Source organism: Esox lucius, chromosome 23 (genome assembly GCF_011004845.1).
Source record: "Esox lucius isolate fEsoLuc1 chromosome 23, fEsoLuc1.pri, whole genome shotgun sequence".
Lineage (NCBI taxonomy): Eukaryota > Metazoa > Chordata > Actinopteri > Esociformes > Esocidae > Esox > Esox lucius.
The window spans coordinates 11,382,552-11,404,778 of record NC_047591.1 but is presented as its reverse complement, the minus strand read 5'-3'; the positions used below and the strand labels follow the sequence as shown (position 1 = coordinate 11,404,778).

At 42.5% G+C, this 22,227-nt stretch overlaps 1 protein-coding gene across 14 annotated transcripts in view; it reads right to left on the bottom strand.

The window, feature by feature from the left end:
• sbf1 (SET binding factor 1) overlaps positions 1-21,307 on the bottom strand; it is a 55,037-nt gene extending 33,730 nt beyond the window's left edge. For all 14 annotated transcript variants that reach the window (XM_010887052.5, XM_010887061.5, XM_010887056.5 and 11 more), the window contains exons 1-5: positions 21,109-21,307; positions 3,216-3,301; positions 2,308-2,445; positions 1,921-2,046; positions 1,642-1,752 (exon numbers count right to left, since the gene is read on the bottom strand). In XM_010887052.5, coding sequence (XP_010885354.1) covers positions 1,642-1,752; positions 1,921-2,046; positions 2,308-2,445; positions 3,216-3,301; positions 21,109-21,175 — 528 coding nt within the window. In that variant the 5' untranslated portion in view covers positions 21,176-21,307. The remainder of the gene's footprint in view (positions 1-1,641; positions 1,753-1,920; positions 2,047-2,307; positions 2,446-3,215; positions 3,302-21,108) is intronic.
• Positions 21,308-22,227: the final 920 nt, after the last annotated feature.

Below are 22,227 nucleotides of genomic sequence, written 5' to 3'. Positions count from 1 at the left end.
CCTCTTTGGATATTTTTCATGAAATTCTATAGCCGTTTCCTTATAGGCCTATTTGCAGAACATGAGTAATATCAATATTTCTGTCCCCTCCAATCCAACCCTACTGACAATTGCACACTCAGTGGCCAGTTTGTTAGGTACACCAACCCATTGCAAAAACAAATCACTTTGTTGGGATTTGCCAAATGAAGCATGAGGACATGCAACAGTATTCAGTTGCTGTTCGACTGAATGACAGAAAGGGCACATACCGGTTCATTTATGGTAACTTTTCAAACACAAATGTAAGAAGGGTCAAAATGAGTGACCGAAGAATGTCAGGAATCATGCAAACAAACAAGCTCGAACAGCACAACAGCTGGGAGCAGAACGGAATCAGGGCAAAGCAGGTTCTAAGCCCATCAACTAAAAACAAGCAGCAGGCACGCCAGTGGACAGCCAATCACAAACGCTGGACCATTCAGGACTGGATAACCATTGTCTGGTTGGACAAACACCGGTTCGGTTTACTTCCAAGGTACACACCGCTGATATGGTCACCACACACTCCTACAAAAACGCGGGCCGCAAAAAGGGGCCTTACCCTGTCTCAGACATATTACCAGCAATCCCAGTCCAAAGGAGGGTTCAGATGGTGGTTGTGGGAGAGGAGTGCCCTGCTCCTTCTGTTGCAATAGGCTACCATCAGTGTTCTTCTACACCAATGACAGGTTTGCAAGGTGTGACCTTCCAGCAGGAAGATATTCAGGTGGATGATACCATGACTGAAAAAGGGGCCTGTGCAGACCCTTAATGCAGTAACTGTGTAATGCCATGGAGCCAGCATGGAACAACCGTGGAATGTTCCAGACTTGTAGAATCCAAGCCGGACAAAGTCAGGCTGTTCTGGAGGCAAAGGTGTTCAACCTGGTACTACATGGGTGTATCTAATAACTGTCCACTGAGGTTATGTTTCCTATCCAATTATGACATTTGTGATCAGGTTTATGATCTCAGAGAGATGTTGCTGCTTTGGTTTTCCCCACGCTTTTTCAATTGGCGGTTAGTGCGCTAGTTTGTTGCGCTTTCAGTGTTAAGTTCAACGACAACATCACTTTTTTTATTCAGCCTGGCTATTTAAACAAACCATACAGTAACAAAGCACTGCCGCTAAAACTGCTTTCACGTAAAAAATATTCACATGTTCATGTATAGGGTTAACCACGCAATTTGTGTAAAAGAATTTGGGTATTCCTCAGCCATGGGCTATATATATTTGGAAGTCCTTGAAATCAGAAAGTTTGAAAACCCCTGTATTAGTTTACAGTATGTCACACTACGTCATGTGGAAGCATTATCAAATGATTCGCTTGAGTACGTTCCAGTTTGGTGCGGAAGATGAATAAAAAATTATAAGTAGTTATTCATATACAATAAATACTGTGTAGATTATTACTCAGCCCAACTCTTCGGTGCTGAAGACACAGCACCGACTCCCCATTGTGGGTTAGCATAGCACACATCCTAATGCTAAGCCACATCGCTAATATGTTGGCTCCGCTAATGTGCTAACGGTCCGCATCTGCCAAAACGTTTTTACTAATAAGCAAAGGGGGTAGTTGGTTATATACAAGGGCGCTTGGTGCAAGGAGATGTGTTCACCTGAGAACCACCAGCAGTGGGTATGACACATGTAAGGAGGTTTCCGATCACCGTTTCCAAGGGAACACTGAGGCTGTCCACATGCACAGTATAGATGAGGCCCAAACAGTTCTGCATAGAAGAGGTACACAATTAGAAGAAGACAACCATACACTGTTTTAATGAAAAGCCACAAATGTCTCATGTTAATGTAGGATTAATGTGGGGGGGACAGGGGGGGCGGGACACACCTAACGTGACAAGAGTGCATTTAAGGTAGGGTTATGAAGTGTCTCATACCCGGAAGACCTCAGTGTGGTCCAGACGAGACACCAGCACCAGGCTCTTGGGGGCAAAAACCTGGGCAGGCTGGATCAGTCCTGGGACCTCATCCTCATCCACCTCGCTGGTCTCGGCCTTCTGCAACTACACACAGGGACAGAGAAGATCAAAAAGCGCCCACAACATGTACTACTTCCTGTCAATGCCCTACTTAAGCATCACAGACACCACAAACAGTTTGGAACTTTTTACTATCTGTTTCTCATTATGATCATTTTGTCTGGTTTTCGTTGCGTGGGTAACATTGGCCCATAGGACAGCTGCTAGGATCCTGTTTTTGGTTGATGACGCCATTCAATCAGTGTGTTATGAGTAGTGGGTCTCTGGCCCTAATCAATCTCTCACCTGGGGGTTGTCCAGGCCCTCCCAGAACGTGAAGCAGGCACAGTAGTGACGCTCTGAGTTGATATCAGTCAGAACCGACACAAAGAACGACGGGGGTTCCCTCTCTGGAACCAACTGCCATCCGTTAGGTTGACAGAACTGACAGACAGAGGGAGAGAGAGAGAAGTGGAGTACAGAGACTAAGGAATTAAGCATGAAGGATAGAGATTATTACAAATATACCCCATTAACAAAGAAAGAGCAAGTAGCCAGATATTCCATCAGATGTATAAATGAAAAGCATTCCCAATCACTAGAAAATATTGGCTAGGGCTAGGAAACCTGTGGCCTCCAGAGAGAGAAATACAACTGAAATGGAACCGGACAGACATTCTGTCCATTTTCTAATCTATGAAACATTTGATCAAAATAAGGGGCAAAGCAGGTTCAAGTTAATGCCCATCCACACCTCACAGAGTAGCCATTCCCTTACAACAAGCACATACATGCAGGGTATAGCTAGTTCCTGTTTGGTTCTGACCATGTCCTTGCTTGTTCTGCCCAAGCAACATCACTACCCCCTAACCAGACTGGGGTGTTTCTTGGGTTGGTTATAACAGTCTTTAGTTTTAATGTGACATGGTCCAGTGTGGAATGTTAAGTCCCCTTTGCATTCGCATGACTCACCTCTAATCTCTAGCATATTATTTGGTTAAAACAGACTGTAATATGGTAATCAATCCTGGAATGAGGGCTAAGCGGGTGACATTAAATACATACTAACAGTAAAGGAGCCTGGATTAAGTTGATCCCTTCATTATGCAGCCTTTCTTTGGCAATGCATGATGTATGTAATGTCGGGTATAAAGAAGGACATTGTGCATTTTTGTGTGTGGATCATGTTAGTTACGTTACATCACATTACTTACCAGTTCTATGCCTTGTGGAAAAGGATTGTCCTCCCAGTCTTTCTCAGGGAAGCGCTGGAGAATGCGACCTTGCCCCTCACTGCCCCCTAGAGAGTGAGAGAGCGGGGTCAAAGGTCAATAGAGAAATGTTTAGAGTCAGGTTAGATGTAATTGATTCAAACAGTTTCTTCTTTACACAGTTAGCTTATTGTTAGTGGTTGAAGACCCTCCGGTCTGAACCTGGTCTTGTGGGATCATGACTCAGAAGGAACAGGCCTTGTTCTGGGCTGCCTCACAAACAGGCAAACATTTTCTTGGCACACTATACTTGCCATTTATCCATCACAGAGTACGATTTCTCTTCAGACTTCAGCTAAGACATTAGTGCAGCTCATCTTAGCAGAATGACAAAGACCTTCTTATGTAACCTCGACAAACCACCCTGTTAAACATAATTGGAGCTTCTCTGTTCAGACAGTTTCCTTCACACATTCACTCTGTTATGTCTATGCATGGGACCAGTCACTGAAAGACACATTAAAACCCAAGTGAAGATGGCAAATGGAGAGTTGGGGTTCAATGCCACGTCAGTCTGAGAGAAGACGAAAAGCATCCGGCTTTATCCCAGAAAAAAGATAGGGGCCCAGTCCCAATACACAAACAGAAACCAGGGCAAGCAGGCAGGCGCTCAGTTATGTACATAGAATCAGTTGCCTGAGGGAGGGAACAAGCTCCAAAATGAAGATTAAAAACCAATTGTGATGGACACCTATTGTCCATATTTCAACCACTTCACTTTTCTGGTTCACAGATCCATTTTGACAAATAAATCAGACAGACAAAATGGTTGCCCAGCCTTGGCGTACACTATATAACATGCCCTCTAAATGCCAATAAAAGTGATGGGCTCATTGGAACCAATATTATGGCCTTAAAGTAGTCTCTCGCTGATTTTCAAACTAATGCAAACGTTGGCATAATTTCACCAGACGCTTCTATACAGAGCAAGTGTTCACTGCATCTTTTTTGGAACAAAAAATACTATGCAAATAAATAATATGCAAGTTGATTGATACATAGCACATGATTAATCGACAACAATGTGCAGACCTACCAGAGCGGAGCATTGGATGCCGAAAGTCGACATGCATAGTGGCTTACTTTTTAAAGTGGCATTAAATCGACCTTTGACAGTGCCGGGTGAACCATAACGTTACTCTGAGAAGCTGCAGTCTCGGAGGTTTACAGAGAAGGGTGTGATAAAGAAAAAAACATCCAATGAGCAGCAGTTCTGTGGGCGAAAACAACTTTTTAATAAGAGGTCAAAGAAAAATGGCCTGAATCTTGCAAGCTGACAAAAAAGCCACAAATACTGAAATAGTCACTAATAGTCACAAAAGCGGTGTGAAGTACATGGAACCATGAAGAGAATTCCAGATTTTAGGGAATTCTGCACGAAAGAGCCAGAGTTGTTCAAATATAGAGACTCACACAGCGCGTGTGAGAAAAGAGCGAGCGTGCAGAAGGAGGAAATAGAACGGGGCTGTAGTGGCCACACCAAACACGACTACAGAGCCAATGGTGTAATAAAAAACAAACCATCTACACAAGTTGTGCTTGGAGGAAGCATGTGTCCATCTTCAACGATCCAGTGGAGTTGAAGCAATTATGGGGCATAAAATGCAGTGAAGAGAATCAGAGTTGTTTAATCAGAGTAACATTTTTCAGATTTTTTTTAAATTAGATTTTCTGTTACATCTTCAAGAACAACATATTTGGGCAACTGTTTTTTTAAGAAATATCTCACAGCCCCCAAAAAATGTCTTTCCTGAAGATGTAACAGAAAATCTAATTTACTCTGATTAAACAACTCTGATTCTCTTCACTGCATTTTATTTATAAGCAATTAACTGTTGCCCTAAGAAATGTTCCCTATATTGCAGCTAAATAGAGGGAGATTCAAAGGCAAGGCCTTAAACTAACCTTTTGGTTCACAATCTACTAGCAGCCACTAAGATTATTCTTAACAGTCAAACTATGTTTTTCCCAATCATATCATAACACACAAATAAGAAATTAAGATGCAGTGTAATGTTTCAAAATAATAAGTGCATTCCAAGCAACAAGTAATACAGTATTTTATCAGAATTTAACCAAAATATTGTGAGCCCATTTTAAGGGCACAGGGTTATCATGGTAAGGGAGCCAACCTTAGTGCCATTGGCCAGCTTTAATCTGACTAGTGTAGTAACCCGACATCTTTGCAAGCGGTTGTAAATACATTTAAAACCAAGACCACGAAGTAGGTGCTGGTTTTACTACAGTTCTGATTCACTGAGTCAACATTAGAGTGAAGACAAACCTCACTCGTGTTCGTGAATGCCAACATCACACAAAGTTGAACGCAGACTGCATGCTCGCTCTTCAGCCAAAATAGAACATTGTTTTGCTGTGGTAGTGTAGATTTAACAGTGACATACCGCCGCCTCACAACAGCCGTGTAGGAAAAGTAAAATACAGACAGATTCCCAAAAGTCAGATTGACACAGTGAAAAAAAAGCTTTAACCACAAACACATATGAGGCTATAGATAACCAAATGTGATGTCCCACTTGAGAGACAGCAGACTTGATAGTTTTTAGCAAGAAATTATCCATACGGGTTGGCACAAAGCCCCATTGCATGATGAAAAGAACAGTTGGTCATAAAAATCATAAAAGCCTAAAAACAAATGAAGGTCATTGCTCAAAAATAACCTAATGTGCTGCATTCAAAATTATAAAAATACCAATAAATAATAATTTAAGTGTAGGCTAAACAACCACACACAGAAAAATAGACCCTTTTTGTGTTAGTAAACAGTGATGACGCATTTTGTGGGCGGTGTGGAACTGCTGGCAGAAAGTGACGGTAACCTCTTAACAACATACAGGAATACGGATCATCCAGATGCCTTCTCCAGTTATTCTGTAAATAAATGTCATATCACAGATATAATATTACCATATATCCCATACATTCATTAAATGCTTGCAGAAATACTAAGTGATGGAAGCTAAACTGTCTAAGCATTAGCAATTTCGTTAATTTGCTTGCTAATTCTGCTTACACACTAGCTAAAGTTGATAATGTTGGTCCATGGGGTTTCCCAATGTGAAATAGGCTACTGAGAATGGCTGCTGCTGTTACTAATTTATCGTTAATATTATAACTAAAAAAGAGGTGAGCCCAATCATTCCAAATTGCTGGGTTTACACCACAAAGGTGGCGCTCAAAAGCATAGACACCACAAATCTGGAAAAACCATCTCCGTATTCATCACGTGTATTTTTAGGCCTACAATATAATTGGGCTTACACTATAATAGGCGCATACAACTCAAAATATAAACAATGAAATCGTTAATCGCAATTATTTGCGTGACAATCAAGTCAACTAAAATGTCATAACCGTGAAAGCCCTACATTCGGTCTCCTAAAATTACCTTAATAAGTATCTCTCAAAATAGACTGCAGTAACAGTAACCGATACAGTCTGGTACACACCCTGGCTGAGTGATTCTTCTATTGGTAAGTTGAGATATGCTATCAGGCTTGGGCAGTGATTGGGGTGGAAAGGGCAGATAAGCGATAGGCTTCATGGCACAGAGTATGGTCAGGCTGCAGGACATCCTTTAGTGAGACAGACACAGCATTTTTAGTCACAGACAGATACAAATAAACAAGCACAGACATGTCTTCAGTCAGCAGTACAGTCCCCGGTCTTGCGTTTTGTTACACCATAGTATATTTGTCTTGAACCAAAGCATTCTGTGTGGTGCACTTGACAGAACATTGGTAGTAAAAGGTCAGTGTCTAACTCTCTGTAAAGTGAGGCTGCGAGGGTGATGGACGAGTTACTCTCCATCCTCTCTGCGTGTCCCCACTCTCCCTTGGCCCATCAGAGACTCCCAGGAGTTCAGATCCAGATGATGAATTCTCAGCTGCAGTCCATCTAGCCAATCATCTGTCAACAACAGGAAACTCAAGACCACTTTCCTTGACTCCATGAATTCTGATGAGGGGAACGTTACAGCCCAATTCTGATGAAGGGAACGTTACAGCCCAATTCTGATGAGGGGAACGTTACAGCCCAATTCTGATGAGGGAATAATACAGCCCAATTCACGCACCAACGTTCCCATGATTTCCAAAATGTGCATGTTGCTGGATCAGCAAAACAGAAATAAAAAGCTCTTAGGATTTCCATTAATAAAAGGCATGAAGGAAGCACACAAACACACAATTGCTTTTAGTGTTTAAGAGGTATTGCTAATGGATGCCCTCTGCACTGTTTTTTCTATCTCTATGGGATTTCAATGCTTTCAGACAGAAACGTTATTGGCATGCTTGACTTGTACTTTAAAAGAAGAGGCCTTTCTGTTTTAAAATGACATAAAGACTCAGGCCAGAGGTGACAAGGCTCCCAAGCAACACTGCTTCACTGCTCTGCTCATTAAATTACCAATAATTAATTAACAATAAAAAAAAAGCACACAGCTAATGTCTTAATCATTCCCTGTCATTTTTATGTGTTTTTAATACAAATATTTAAAACAAGAATTATGATACAGATTGTATGCACACAAACACAGCTCAAAAACGAATTGGCAGTGTAAATAAACACTCTTGTCCTGACAATAGCTTCTCTTGTTTCCACTGGTGCCAAACACTGATGTTTTACCCTAAAGTCCAGTTAAAACTAGTCTATATAATTCGGATCACAGCGCATACCAAACCGAACATCCTGTACCGAACGGATACGTTTATGGTCACTACCAACACTGCTAATTGTTTCAGGTAGCCTGGCAAAGCAGGACGGGCAAGTCGAATACAGTGCAGGTTATTTTCTGAAAGATAAAAGGGATTAGGCAATGGGCGTGGCAAGGCACGGGTGATAGAAGAGTTCAACCCGCCACAACACACAAGTGGAGAAAGTTTTAGGCTCGTAACTTGCGAATTACTGCTCCATGCTAAGATAATGAGGGGAGATGCCGCATGAAAAAGACACACGTTTTCCATCTTTCAAAAGGCTACTGCTGACAAAATGATCAGAGCAGTCATCAGTTCTGCTAACAAGCTACTCTAATCAAGACGCATATGCTGATAACAGGAACTGTGCAAAGGTAGTGGACATGTGAATCAAATTTGCCGTTCCCCTGATTGATGTTGAGCGCTCATCTACACATTTCAGCAGTTAACTTCAAACCTGCTGGAACTAGTCTGCAGCTACTGCCTACTAGGCAAATAGGCAAAGTATTGAAAACAAGAATGTTAAGGCCATTTAAATAAATCCTTAACTAGACTAATAGGTTGCTCTAATTATTACAGTAATGACCCAGTACTTTAATAAGTGGTAGCAGCCTACATTTGGCCGGCTATCAAGTTCCATGTGAAGGATTAATACGGTACAGAAGACTGTAGTGGACAGATCCAATATAGGCCTACTGACATGTCAGATGAATGAAGAACCTGACCCTTTACCTGGGAGTGTCTGTTATTTGAAGAAGTGAGCTATGGCTTTTGGATTTTGTGCTTAGCAGTATTTCTGCAATGGTCACAGCACAAGCTGAACACTTGCAAATCCTTAGGTGAAAGGCTATGTAAGGCTATTGGCCAAATCTTGTGACACATACAAAGTGTGAATTGGTGATGAAGTGAAACTATGAGCAAATTATTCACACTTTAAACTGTGGCCAAAGGGTAAGATAGGATGTTAGAAGGTGTGAAGTTGGACTCTTCCAAAGAGCAGCCCTGACAATAGCCAATAAGGTCTATACCTAAAAAGACATTATTATCCCCATTTAAGCCTGGGCCTAACTCCAGGGAACCCTAAAACACAGCTAACCAAAAACCCTGTTTGTATAACTGAATCAATTCTATTACAGGTTGGATCAAAAGCACACGGCACGCATAAGTCAGATGAAAGAGTCCTTGACCTGAACCAGATACGGCGAGTGACACTGATTGTCTTAGCCCAGATACAGCTATGGGAGCTGATAAAAAGTGACTCCTCAGCAGTGAGCTTCAGCTGATCTGGACAGGTGGACCTACTACAGAAGTCTCCCAGGTAACAGCATGTGTTGTAAATGGAGAGTTTCTCAATAACCGCTGTCAGACCTGAGCGTTGCAGAGACGTGTGGTGAACTGGGCGACGTACGGGACTGTCTGACGCACTGGATCCGCTGTTGGGTAAGAACAACTGGAGGTGGAGGGGGCTTGGTGGGGAGACAGGAGAAGCTGAACTCAGAGGAGGGGGGGGGGGGGGGGGGCAGGAATGTCTGGGACCTTGGCGTTATGTACTGCCATTCAATACGGTGTGTTACTGAGATTAGATGTTCAAAATAAAGAGTTTACCATATGTCTGCTAAAGACAGACCAGAGAGCACCATAAGAAAAAACAAATATTATGCGAAGGACACAAAGCTAAAAAAAAAATAGAAGAAATGTTGCCCTATTTAACAAGAAGATACAAAGAAAAAACAGAGGAGTTTCAATGCAAGCACAGCCATAGCACCTTAAGACTGAAACACTGTGTTTTACAGGTTAGACAGGTGGAATGAATAGTGACTGGCACTAGACTGATGACGGGGTCTTGGACAGACAGTGAAGAAAGGCTGATAGCAGCTCCCTGTTTGCATCGTGTGCTCGGCCTCAGACCATAGATCAACCACAGCTTCTTGCATTAGTCTCCACACCGCAGTGACATGACAGTTGGTGACCATGGTTATTGCAATACTGACTCTGTGCGTCAGTGTGTGTGTTAGGTCACACTACACATGGTTTACACATTGGTCTACATCAATATCAACTATTTTCAACATGATTCAATACCATGTTGATGAAAGAAGATTAGATGGCTGGATGGTACGGCTCGTACGGGTAAGCAGACCGTGGTTACTGCATTTTTCACACTTCTGAGGCCAAACCACATAAGACTAGAGATGTGTTTCCATTAGGGCCGCAACTAACAACTGTCAAGATAATCAGATCCATTCGGTCGTTTACATTGAATAATTGGAGGAAAAATAATACATTCAAATATAAAGCCGGGAAAAAATAGGGAAATGCAAAACGTCACAGATGATTTCACAGCAGGCAGCTTTAACAATAACTGATATCAACGTCATTGACCAGCTGTTGCAGCCCTAGTTTCTACCGTACGACAGATCCACAATACACTGTCCCTCACACATACAACCTACACAACACCTAACACAAAATGAACAAGCCTATCACCACACCCACTCACAGAGCCCTCTCTGTCACAGATTAGGACAGCGTTTTCACTACAGACAAAGACAGAAACAAAGCGATGTTGATGTGTAATGTGGCTCAGAGTGAGTCACTGATTAAAAGCAGCAGTGCAGGCCCACCCCGTCCTTGGCTAAAAGACTGGGCGGGATCCGCAATGACTGGACAGTATGCCAATATACTGGTAAACAAATGGTATCCAGATATTTCCACCATTTCGCTAATTCTCAACTTGGCAATGGCAGACAGACAACGGGAACATAAATATCCCCATGCAGAAAACGATTAACCCAGTATATTTAAAAGTGGTCTCCAGTAGCAACCCACACTGGCTTGCAGACAGACAAGGGGGGGGGGCGACTCCCTTCGGCAACCACCATCACCATGGTGACCATGAGGGACATTTTCTTTGTGCAAAAACCTCTTCAACAAACTCACATCCTTCCTGCTAAACGAATACCCCTTCCATCCTCCCCCTCTCCAAAACCCCCAAAACAAAAAAAGTGAGCTTTCCAGGAGAGGAAGTTCTCCTTTCTGAGAGAAAGAGGTCATATCCAAAAGGCATCCTAAATGCACTTCCTGTTCAGAAGTGCTGCACTGTGACCAACAAGCCATCACTCAAACTATTACCTTGTTTTTTTTTAAAACCTAAACAGTCAAGGTCACTTTTCGCCTCCATATACGGTAGACTGATAACCACTGTCTTTATACTTCCTTTACTGACATCAGTGTCTCTGTCTGACCTTTATCTTCTATGTCTGTCTGTCTCTTCCTACTTTATGCTAGGCTTGGTGGGTATGAGACAGACACACGAGTCACACTATTTTCTACATCAAACCATAAAGAAGTGAATGTTCTGTATGAAACCTATTTGATTTCCGTACTTTCAGCTAATACAGCTGCGCTCATAAGTTTGCACACCCTGGCAGAAGTTGTGACATTTTGACATTGATTTTGAAAATATGACTGCCCATGTCTTTTATTTAATGATAGTGATCATATGAAGCCATTTAGTATCACATTGTTGTTTGGCTCCTTTTAACATCACGATGATAACAGAAATCACTCAAATGGCCCTGATCAAAAGTTTACATACCCTTGTGTTTGGCCTTGTTACAGGGGTGTGTGAGCTGTAAAGGCATGGGGAATCTTGTAGAAAATGTATGACAAGATGAATGCAGCATTTTATCAGAAAATACTGGCAGACAATTTGCATTCTTCTGCACGAATGCTGTGCATGGGACGCTCTTAGACTTTCCAGCACGACAATGACCCTAAGCACAAAGCCAAGTTGACCCTCCAGTGGTTACAGCAGAAAAGGTGAAGGTTCTGGAGGGGCCATCCCAGTCTCCTGCCCTTAATATCATCGAACCACTCTGAGGAGATCTCAAACGTGCGGTTCATGCAAGACGACCAAAGACATAACCTGGAGGCATTTTGCCAAGATGAATGGGCAGCTATACCACCTGCAAGAATTTGGGGCCTCATAGAAAACTATTTCAAAAGACTTCACGCTGTCATTGATGCTAAAGGGGGCAACACACAGTATTAAGAACTAAGGGTATGCAGACTTTTGAACAGGGGTCAGTTCATTTTTTTATTTGTTGCCATGCATTGTTTTATAATTGTGCCATTCTGTGACCTACAGTTGAATGTGAATCACATAAGAAATAAAAGACGTGTTTTGCCTGCTCACTCATTTTCTTTACAGACGGTACATATATTACCAATTCTCCAAGGGAATGCACATTTTGAGCACAACTGTACAATAACATTACAGAACATGCCTGCTCTGTCACAAAACCTTCATTACCCTGGTCCAGAAACGGTGTTTTGGATTTTACTTATCACTGATTACGGATTGAGGTCAAGATCTTGCAACAGTTCATAAGGGGCACATTCCTCTTGGAGAATGGAACACATTCACAGTGAACACGGCTGGCCAGCCGGCAGCAGCACACAGGCTACTAGATGACAAGCAACTTAAACAGAGTAAAAAAAAAAATATATCAGAATATCTTTCCGTCTGAATTCTATGCCACCATCCAAAGACTGCTTGTTTCTTTGTTGCACGGAGCCTGGATCCAACTACCTCGAGACAATTTCTAGACCGCAAAAATTACATAAATGTCTGAATGGTCCCAGAAAGCAACTAGGTGGGTCAGAGCCAAAACACATGGGTTAGTAGCATTTAAACCATGGGGTAGGTCAGTGCCAAAACACACATGGGTTAGTAGCGTTTAAACCATGGTGTAGGTCAGACCCAAAACATATATGGGTTAGTAGCGTTTAAACCATGGTGTAGGTCAGACCCAAAACATAGATGGGTTAGTAGCGTTTAAACCATGGGGTAGGTCAGAGCCAAAACACACATGGGTTAGTAGCGTTTAAACCATGGGGTAGGTCGGAGTCAAAACACACATGGGTTAGTAGCGTTTAAACCATGGGGTAGGTCGGAGTCAAAACACACATGGTTTAGTAGCGTTTAAACCATGGTGTAGGTCAGAGTCAAAAAGCGTTTAAACCATGCTGCAGTGGTACATATGAGTCAGACGCAGCAACCTAGACACAGAAATGACTTCAATGGAGACTGAAATATGTTCCAAACCAGTGCAGTGGAAGATCTCAATTTGAGTTCAGGCAACAAAATATCTTAAACCTTAATCAACGACACACCAGAACAGGGAATAGAATGCATGTTTGACCCAATCCACTGTCATACATTTTATGTGTCTTATTTACAAAGAGCACATGCATATAATTTGAAAAATCTAGGCACACACAAATTCCTTTTGGGGCACAACTGAATTGTTGAGGCAGAGTTGAAATTTTTTCTAGTGCTGTCAATAAACCATAACAATTACAGATAATAACAAAGAACCGAGAACATACACATAAATGTCAATTTCAGTGGTATCAATAACTTTTCGGTATGAGAGATCAAAATAAATAAATAAATAAACAAACTTAACAAGCTACACTCAATCAGGCACCTTTTCTTCCCTGCAACTTTTCCATAGGTCCTTAGTGTAGAAGAGAAAGTCCAGCAGAAGTTTTCTCTCAATAAACCAGGGTTAATATAAAAAATGGGGCCTTAAAGAATCATTTAGATTTGTTTAACTAAATTCTGTTTAATCATTTTGGCTGATTTTGAGTATTTTTATCAACTAATATTTCAAACATGCATAGACTTAAAAACTAAATGGCAGTCCATTCGAATAATCAATCACAGTAAAATTACATTAAAATTAAAAGAATATTGTTTCAGTGTATTGGACCTTTAATAGTGAATCTGACCCTTTCATTGCGCTTCCAGCAAAAGAAGAATGAGTGGTCTTTGATAATTGTTGCCTAATGTGGCTGGTGTTTTACAGAAATAACGAATAGACCGAAATGATGGTCTAACTGTATAATTTTGCTATCCAACAGGTACAAATGCTGCACTGAGGAAACCCTATCAGCTTATATTCAAATACACCAGTGTTCAAGAAACACTCTGAAAATCAATTTGCCAGACACTGTGTGTTAAAGCCATGAGCATCTTAACAGGGGATATTTTGGGAGCATACAGGGGACGGATATAGTGATGGAAGACAGTTACTGTCATCTTCAGGAGTAGAACTGCTCAGACAACTGATTGAGAAATATTTCACGTTAGGGCCCCTGAACCAATTTTTCAGTGAAATCATTTGGCAATTGTCATAAGAGTGCGAGTGTTAATCCTGGTGTTTTAGCTACATCTGAAATGTTTTTACAGTAGTGATTTGCTAGGGATGTGACAAATGGACTATGCATGCAGCATTCAATTTATTTCAGCTGTCATTCAACCACCCTTCATCAGAGCATCTATTTTCCTTGTTACCATTGAAATAATAAGAAAAACAGATCAGCTGGCTGTTGCCACTCCTTTCACAACGTCTTCAAATCAGCACTAGACTAAATTCATGCTTGAGCCTCCATCAAGAATGGAATTCAAATGAACAACAGTTTAAAATGAGGACAGGGCACAGCACCAAACATTAGGCTTGCTATTTAGCCAATAAAATTTTTTAGCTGGAAGGGGAGACAGTTTGGCATTCTCAACGAGACAAGAAAAGCTAGCTCGCTCTATTCGCTTCTCTCAGTTGGATGCAATCAAGACCCAGTCTACTACCAGGAAAGATGAATAACAAGCTGTAGGTTTGTTTACCAGGCCAGCGTGAGTCGACATTACTGCTATCTCTGTCGTTCCCTGCTCCTCTCATCACTCAGTAGCACTGCTTGAGCTACGGTTCTGATTCTGCAGGACTGCAGCTACAGCTAATTAAGTAGCTGCTAAAACAATGTTTCGTCTGCTGACGTTACAGCATTCTTGTGTTGGCTATTTGTGCCTATATCACTTTAAATATTTACATCACCCCTAATTTCTAATACAATAGTAACTAAATGTATAAAGCAAATAACGTGTCACTGATTTGTAAAAATGACATAAGACAACATATGGACAACAGACACGGACAGGTGGAAGAAACTCTGTGGTCCATGCTTAAAGAAATGTATTTACAGAAACGCTTAAATCTGGGGTGACCTATGGGGGAGCAGGGGTTGCATGAAATGTGGGGCCAGGGCAGAGGATGATCAACTGACGGCAATAATCTGGAACCATAAATCAAAGAGCTTTCCCTGGTGGGAGTGAGGGGGCAGGGGTGACTGTCTAAAGAAATAACTACAACAAATAACCATCCAATCAGGGACAACCTTATACAGTCCAGGACCAATCATCATGGCTTCCTCTGTCCCACACCAGATGCTGTGTGCAGGATCAGATCAAACAGTGGGACACCAGATTATAATTCCTTCATTCAGAGACTAAATTGCAACACCAATGGTGGAAGACGGGAGGGGGTTCTGACCCCATATGAACTGTACGGCCCTAACATACATAATCCATCCCACCACTGAATTACCCTGGGAGGATTGGAGTCATTACTGCCCTAACCCCAGGCTGGTGGGGAACTGCCCCAGCCGTGGCCTTAAGGGTAAAGGCACGGGCGGGGTAGGGGTGAGGGGAAACACATTCTCAAAGTTCCAGGGAAGACCATCAAAGTGTGCTTGTAGCAGCGAGTCACTACTGGCGGCACACCCTCAGCGTGACTGGGAGATGAGCCCCCAGGGACGCGGACCACAACCAGCCGGGACAGACACAAGACGCTGTTCAGGGAACACTTATCACCAATGATAAGCCGTCAATGCTGGTGACGGAATCCACATGAGAGAGAGAGAGAGAACGGGGAGCCAGCACCACTAGATCTCTGTGTATGTAAACAGTATGTATGTAAAAGGAATGGGGGCAGACCGCAGCGCCCGGGGACAGCCGTTCCACCTCATGAATAAGGAGAAATCATGAGAGCATGCGGGTGGCCAGCAAATAGCCACACACACCTGTCTGCAGGAAGCGGAGGAACTAAAGTATCTTGCCTGGCTACCCTCATTCTTAACACTATTCCATGCCTAAAGATGGTAGATTGTTCTAGGCAAGGAGTTACGGAGTACTTCCAAGACGATTTCTAGGCAACGAAAAATACCTAAAACATCTGGCAGAGTTAGGTCAAAGCCAGGGATGGAATTTCCAGGTGACATTGACAGCTCTCTTGGGTGGCTTAAAGTCGCTTAAAAAAAAGACATTGATTTCAGGCGAAGTGGCCATTGTGCCTTTGAGCTGGAAGTAAAAACAAGAAATTCCCTAAATGGAAGTGGTCACACTAGAACAGGGCTTTATACAGTGCATGTGTTTCACTCGCTTCTCCGCAACAACAAAAAATCTAGATAAGTGTGAGTATAGGAAAGTGCTGTTTATTAGCACACAAATCAGCCATTACCGTTTTTAAAAGTATTTCAGATTTTTGGTTTCATAGCTCAACTACAAATTTTATAAAACACAGAAAGCAGTGGGAGTCAGACTATACACTGTAGTAAGAGGGTTCATGAAACAGTACTTAGGTGACTCCGCCATTTGCATTGTTCTGTTCACTATCCTGGTATTTGTTTAATGTTTGTTTGAGTTGAAATTGCAGCTGTTAGAAACAACCTCAGATTAGTATTATACTAGTTAGTCAAGCTAGTGGGTGTCACAGGAAATATATTACCAGACAGTCACGTACAAGTGGCTGTTACCACAGCAACCCCGTCCTTAAAGGAGCAGCTGAAAGTGTGTGTCTCATCTGCAATTCTTCTGGCTTAATTCAAGATTCTTCTCACTGAGAATATAGGTATTATTTAACAGACATTACACAGCACACTCAGACACTAGTTATGAAGGAAGGAAGCTACAAACAACCTTTTTATATCACTACGCTTATAAAAGTGCTTATGTTTTTAGAACAAGCTTTTTCAGGTTCCAAAGCAGCTGAAGAGTTATTGAGTTGAACACCTGACCAGGATTTGGTCTACCAAACATATTTGAGTAACAAACCTTGTTTCATTTTCACTATAACTCAGTATAACACAGTAGAAATGTATGAAGGAAACATACTGACAAAGTTCTTGAAACAAAAACAAAATATTGAACCAAGATTAGGTACTTAGCTTTGAGCTGATGTTGTTTTGACACCTAAAAAAAGATACCGCCTGAATGTGATGTCATTGTTGAAAGGGGATTTACAATTAAAGGTGAACTACTTTCAACTAACATGGTGGAAAGTAATTTCAGGAAAATGATAATAAATACAATATCCATGGGGGGAAACATCTGATTAGAGATATTAACCAGGACTTGCTTTACATTTCTCATAGAAGTGGTTGAGAAAACACCTTGGGACATGACTGAGAACAACGTGTTCAAATTGTGTATAATTCCTTTTCAACCTCAATGTGTGTGATTTCACAGAAAAGGACACCTGCCCTCGTATTTAGAAACTTTGGGAATTCACATTTCCAGTATTTTACTCTAAATAAGAAATGATATTTCCATGGGGACAGAAATGGCACCACATAGTAGGGAATGACTCACCTAAATGACAGCAATGGAAGAAGTGTCAGACAGAAACACGTAGTGAATGATTGTGGCGTGGAAGATTTAAGTCGGTCTTGATGTAGTCTGCCAGTCAGCCAGCACACCTCCTCACCAAAACTGGAGGTATTTGTTCCCATCATGACAGACTGAGGTAAAACCCGGCAAGATTCCCAACACACCGTGTCATGGCCATTGCCTCACGCCACACCAAAAACACGTGGGCACGGAGAAACATGCCATGCCAAAACACTGGGAAACAGAAACACTTGGATGTCGTTTACTGGCGCAGCAACACACACAGAAGCACATTGGCACGCACATCACACACTCAGGGCTCTGTCCCTCCAACAGCATGCCTCAGTCCCCTATGAAAGACAGATTGTCAGATTCTATTTCTGGAGGTCCTGAGTGGATGCAGCTCGGCCGGCTCTGGAACCAGAGAGGAAGTGGCAGCTCACAGACGAAGACAGACAGTGCTCGCAAGACCACAACACTCCTCTCCCACACTCTCCCATTGGGTCCCTAGCGTATCCATTGCATGTTTTTTGTTTTACTTTGTTGTCTTACTCTGCATCTAAATGTAATGCGCCTTCAAATGGTCCAACATTATGGGGCTTAGGGAAGTGACTGTTTGAGTCACCTACCGGTACGGGCCAAGAAGGCCGCTCACTTGTTGACATTATTTCATTTTATCATGAATGGGAAACACTACACGACTCCTGGCAGTGCCATTCACCATGTTCCTATCCTCTACACGGATCGGGATGCCTCTGGCTGGGCTGCTAGCTGCGTGCTGTTGTGAGGGGAGCTGAGGCACAGGGCTGAGCTTCGGTCCGGACCATCTCATTGTGCCAGATCTGTCACTCCCGGGTGAAAAACAACTGCCCTTGCAGTCTGTCCATTCCCCCACAGGGGTATACAAACAGTAACACCCCTCCAGCAGCCAGGGAGGGAGCTAGAAAAGAAGGGTCAGAATAGAGAACTGTGTGTGTGTGTGTATATATGTGTGTGCGTGTGTGTATTGCAGCTGAGCATGGAATGCGGCCACACATGAGCCTTCTACAAAATGACCAACAGCTCCCCACCCACATGCTAGCACACACCCCTCTCCCAGTGACATAAAGCACAGATACACAGCACAAGACAATCTGGATTCTCGCTCTAAACATCTCCCAGAGGTCCTCTTTCCCGTTTCCTGTTGGTCCGGGAGCTTGGACGGGGTATCCGATTCGCTGCAGTGTCCTCAGTGCCTGTCAAAACAGTGCTGCACGCAGTTCAGAAGAAAACCCATTCAGGCTGACCACACCCAGGCCACAGAACAGCCATCTTGGTTCTACGTGTGAAGTCTGACGCTGTGATCCAGAGCGGAGAACAGTTTCAGGCAACATTACACCCCTGTGTGAATGGAAGCTGCAGGCACTGCCCTCTGGGCAGCTGATGCCATCAGGGCAGGGATGTGTCATACCCTCACAACACTAAAAGAATAACTTTACTGTCAAATTATGCCCCTGGACAAAACCTGACCCAAATGGTGATGAGAGGTTTTGTTTAGATGAATGCTCTAAATTGCATGTTCCAGTCTTACTGTATGCTAATGGCACTCAGCGGAAGGACGGGTGCAGGAAGAAGACTCTCACCCTTTCTCAGTTTAATGTTTTATGACATTTTACCCAAATGCTATCTTCCCTATAAATACAGCGATATTACAACACACAACAGTCATAGGTAGCAATCTGCGGACATGGATCACCGCGTCAGTCAGCTGTGACAGTTGTGAAACAATCCAAGACTCTGCCAATGTTTGTGTGTGTGTACGTCAAAACACAGAAGTAACACCACACCTGTACTGTCAGAACAAGCAACCTGCAGCTCTGTAATAAGCCCTGTCTGGCTTGCAAAAGTTGTCTGATGATGTCATTGCCCATAGGACAACACATCCGCCTGACAGATTAACGGGCATCAGGCTGCAGTTTTGATCAGCATGCAGAAGAATGGGTATATTCCACTTAAGGTAATGCGTATCCAGTCAGCGATAATGAAAACACGCGTGTTGTCGAAAAGTTAACCGCATGATTTAAAGAATAAGCTTCATGACACATCAATAAGTTGTTTAATATGCCCAGGCCTTCTGTAAAAGGGTTTCAGCTAACAGCACAATGATCTTCATCCCTGAGTGTTGTTTTTTATTGGGTACAGAGGGCCTCGTTTCTCCTTGATCACCTCAGCGCTTGGGGTTTTAATGTCTGCTTTCCAGATGCTTCACAGGCATAGTCTGCATTCAGCAGCAAGAACAGCAGGGTAGAAACAGGAAGGAGAGACATTCTGCAGTGTATGCAACATCCATGTTATAACATCCTGCCACCAATCCCTGCACGTCTTAGCCCCTTCAAACAGAGACGCAGAGCATGTACAGAAAGTTAAAGCTGTATTGTCCATTCTCGTTGTCAGCCACAAAAATAAGGTACACAATCCAGTTGTTCCTTGATTTTAGATACACGGGATTTATGTTACTCTACTTCTTCATGCTCCATCTAAATAAGTAATTGACAAATTCATTCTATAAATAAAAGACTCCTGCCTTACACGTTTCCAACTTGCTACACGCTTTCTTTGGGTAAGGCAGCTTGAATATTTCATGTTGAACTAGCCATTATACGGCACGGATCTAGGGCATGGAACAAACGCAGGGTGCGTCAGACAACAGTCCGAAACCCTCCAAGCCCCAATAACACAACAGAAGGAAGGACTGAGCTACTGGGTTCCATTCTGGCAGCTCTGGTTCAAGGGGGCTTGGGGAGGGGCAAAGCCATCTAGGTTAATCCACAAACAAAAACAGACCAACAAAACAAAGCAACAATTCTTCCATTCCGAAAATATTTAAATCAAGCATTGGTTCTTCACACGCACTAGTTAGGCTTTTATTAATCAAATACTTAATTTTGCTTCTTCGAACGACCAGGCTAACAAAACTACTGACCAACTGGTGCTTTTGATTTCAAGCTCATTATGTTAAATCTGGTCAAACACAAATGGGTAACATTTGCTTTACGAACATACTCTGTCTCATTTGTTTGGCAGACGTGGTTTCTCTTACTTAAGCTAGTTAGCTGGCTAAATGACGAGGAGTTTTAATAAATCCGTGTTAATGTATGTGCCGGCCGTTAGCTAGTCTCCTCTAAAGCGCTACTACTAGTTAGTAACACCAGATAGTTAGTAACATCAGCCACCTAGCCTGCTAAAGCCTGAACGTTCATTTCGATATTAATAAGTAAGATAGCGATCTAGATTCGTTATTATTACATATACAAATTTTGCATGACAGCAAACGTTGCAACTATGCACACGTTCACTGAAATTCGTCACTTGTGGTTTGAAATCACACTAGTTCCCAGATTGTCTCTGGGTTAAAAAATACTTAAATTGTTTCGAGAGGCCTTGGAAATCCACGATTTGTATTTCAGTGCCCGGCCGGATTAGACACCCCACGGTAATGGGACGCCGTTTTGTCCCGTACCGGCCCGTCCCCGCCTCCCTTTACTCCGCCTCCTGTTTACCAGGGCTGAACCGTGGCTAATACGCTAGCATTGGCTACCTAGCCCATAGCTAGGAAAATACCTAGCCCAACACTCACCTCTCTTATCCAGGTCGTAACCAACCACTACGAAGTAGTCGGCAAGCCGGGCCATCTCTGAGTTCATGGAGACAGGCCTTTAATGCTGTATCCTTTCCCTTTACCGTCGATATTCCACTCACATTCTGTTGGCGAAAGACATATCACGGGCGACAGTAGCATCCTTCCAGCTGTATCCCGCCGCCATACTGTCAGAATGCCTAGCCCTGACAGCGTAGTGTTAGGAGTCTGCGCACTGGGTTACAGGGAGGGGCGCGTGGCTGGAAAAAAAATCCCACGACGTCCCGTGAATGTAGTTGGGTGTAGGTCCCTGGTAAAAAAAACAAAAAACGTAAACTTAATTGCCTAGTAATGCAGCCCTCGGTGGATGCCGAAAATTATCACACTGAAACTTTGTGTTCAACAGGGCATGTTAGGCTAAACTTAGGAAATGTAATCTACCAAAGCACGATCAACATAGGCTATCAAAGGAACATGTTAAAACAAGTCTTTGACAGCTAAATTACTTTTAGACCATTTGTAAACCTTTCAATCAGAAACCTTATAAATCAGCACATAGCCTTCTAAAATGTTCTGTTTGTCTAAATAAGAGAACATATCTTTCCCACTATCCCAATGGTTCCCAGCTTGCGTGTCATTTCTTAAAAACTCTGGAATTAGAGCATCTACCAGAACTGGTCAGAGAGCAGCAAAAAAAGCCAGATTTCTCGATGTACCGCCAAATGAGATGGTTAGCTCCATGATTGGAATGGTTAGAAAATGATCAGTGTAAAAGAAGATTTATAAATTAATTTGGAGTGATATTACACTAGTTTGTTAGAAAGAAGAGAGAAGGTTAATGGTTTGAATATGGCCAGTGTTATCCACCCCTTTAGGGTTATCCTAACCAAAGGCATTGTCTCATCTTAACAGAACCAATCAGATACTCTACTTGCTACATATTATAAATTTCAGCAAACAATTTATGTTTTTAGAGTTATCTTTAAGCATCAATCATATACAGTGGATATAAAAAGTCTACACACCCCTGTTAAAATGCCAGTTCTTGTGATGTGAAAGAATGAGACAAAGATAAATCATGTCAGAACTTTTTCCACCTTTAAAGTGACCTATAACGTG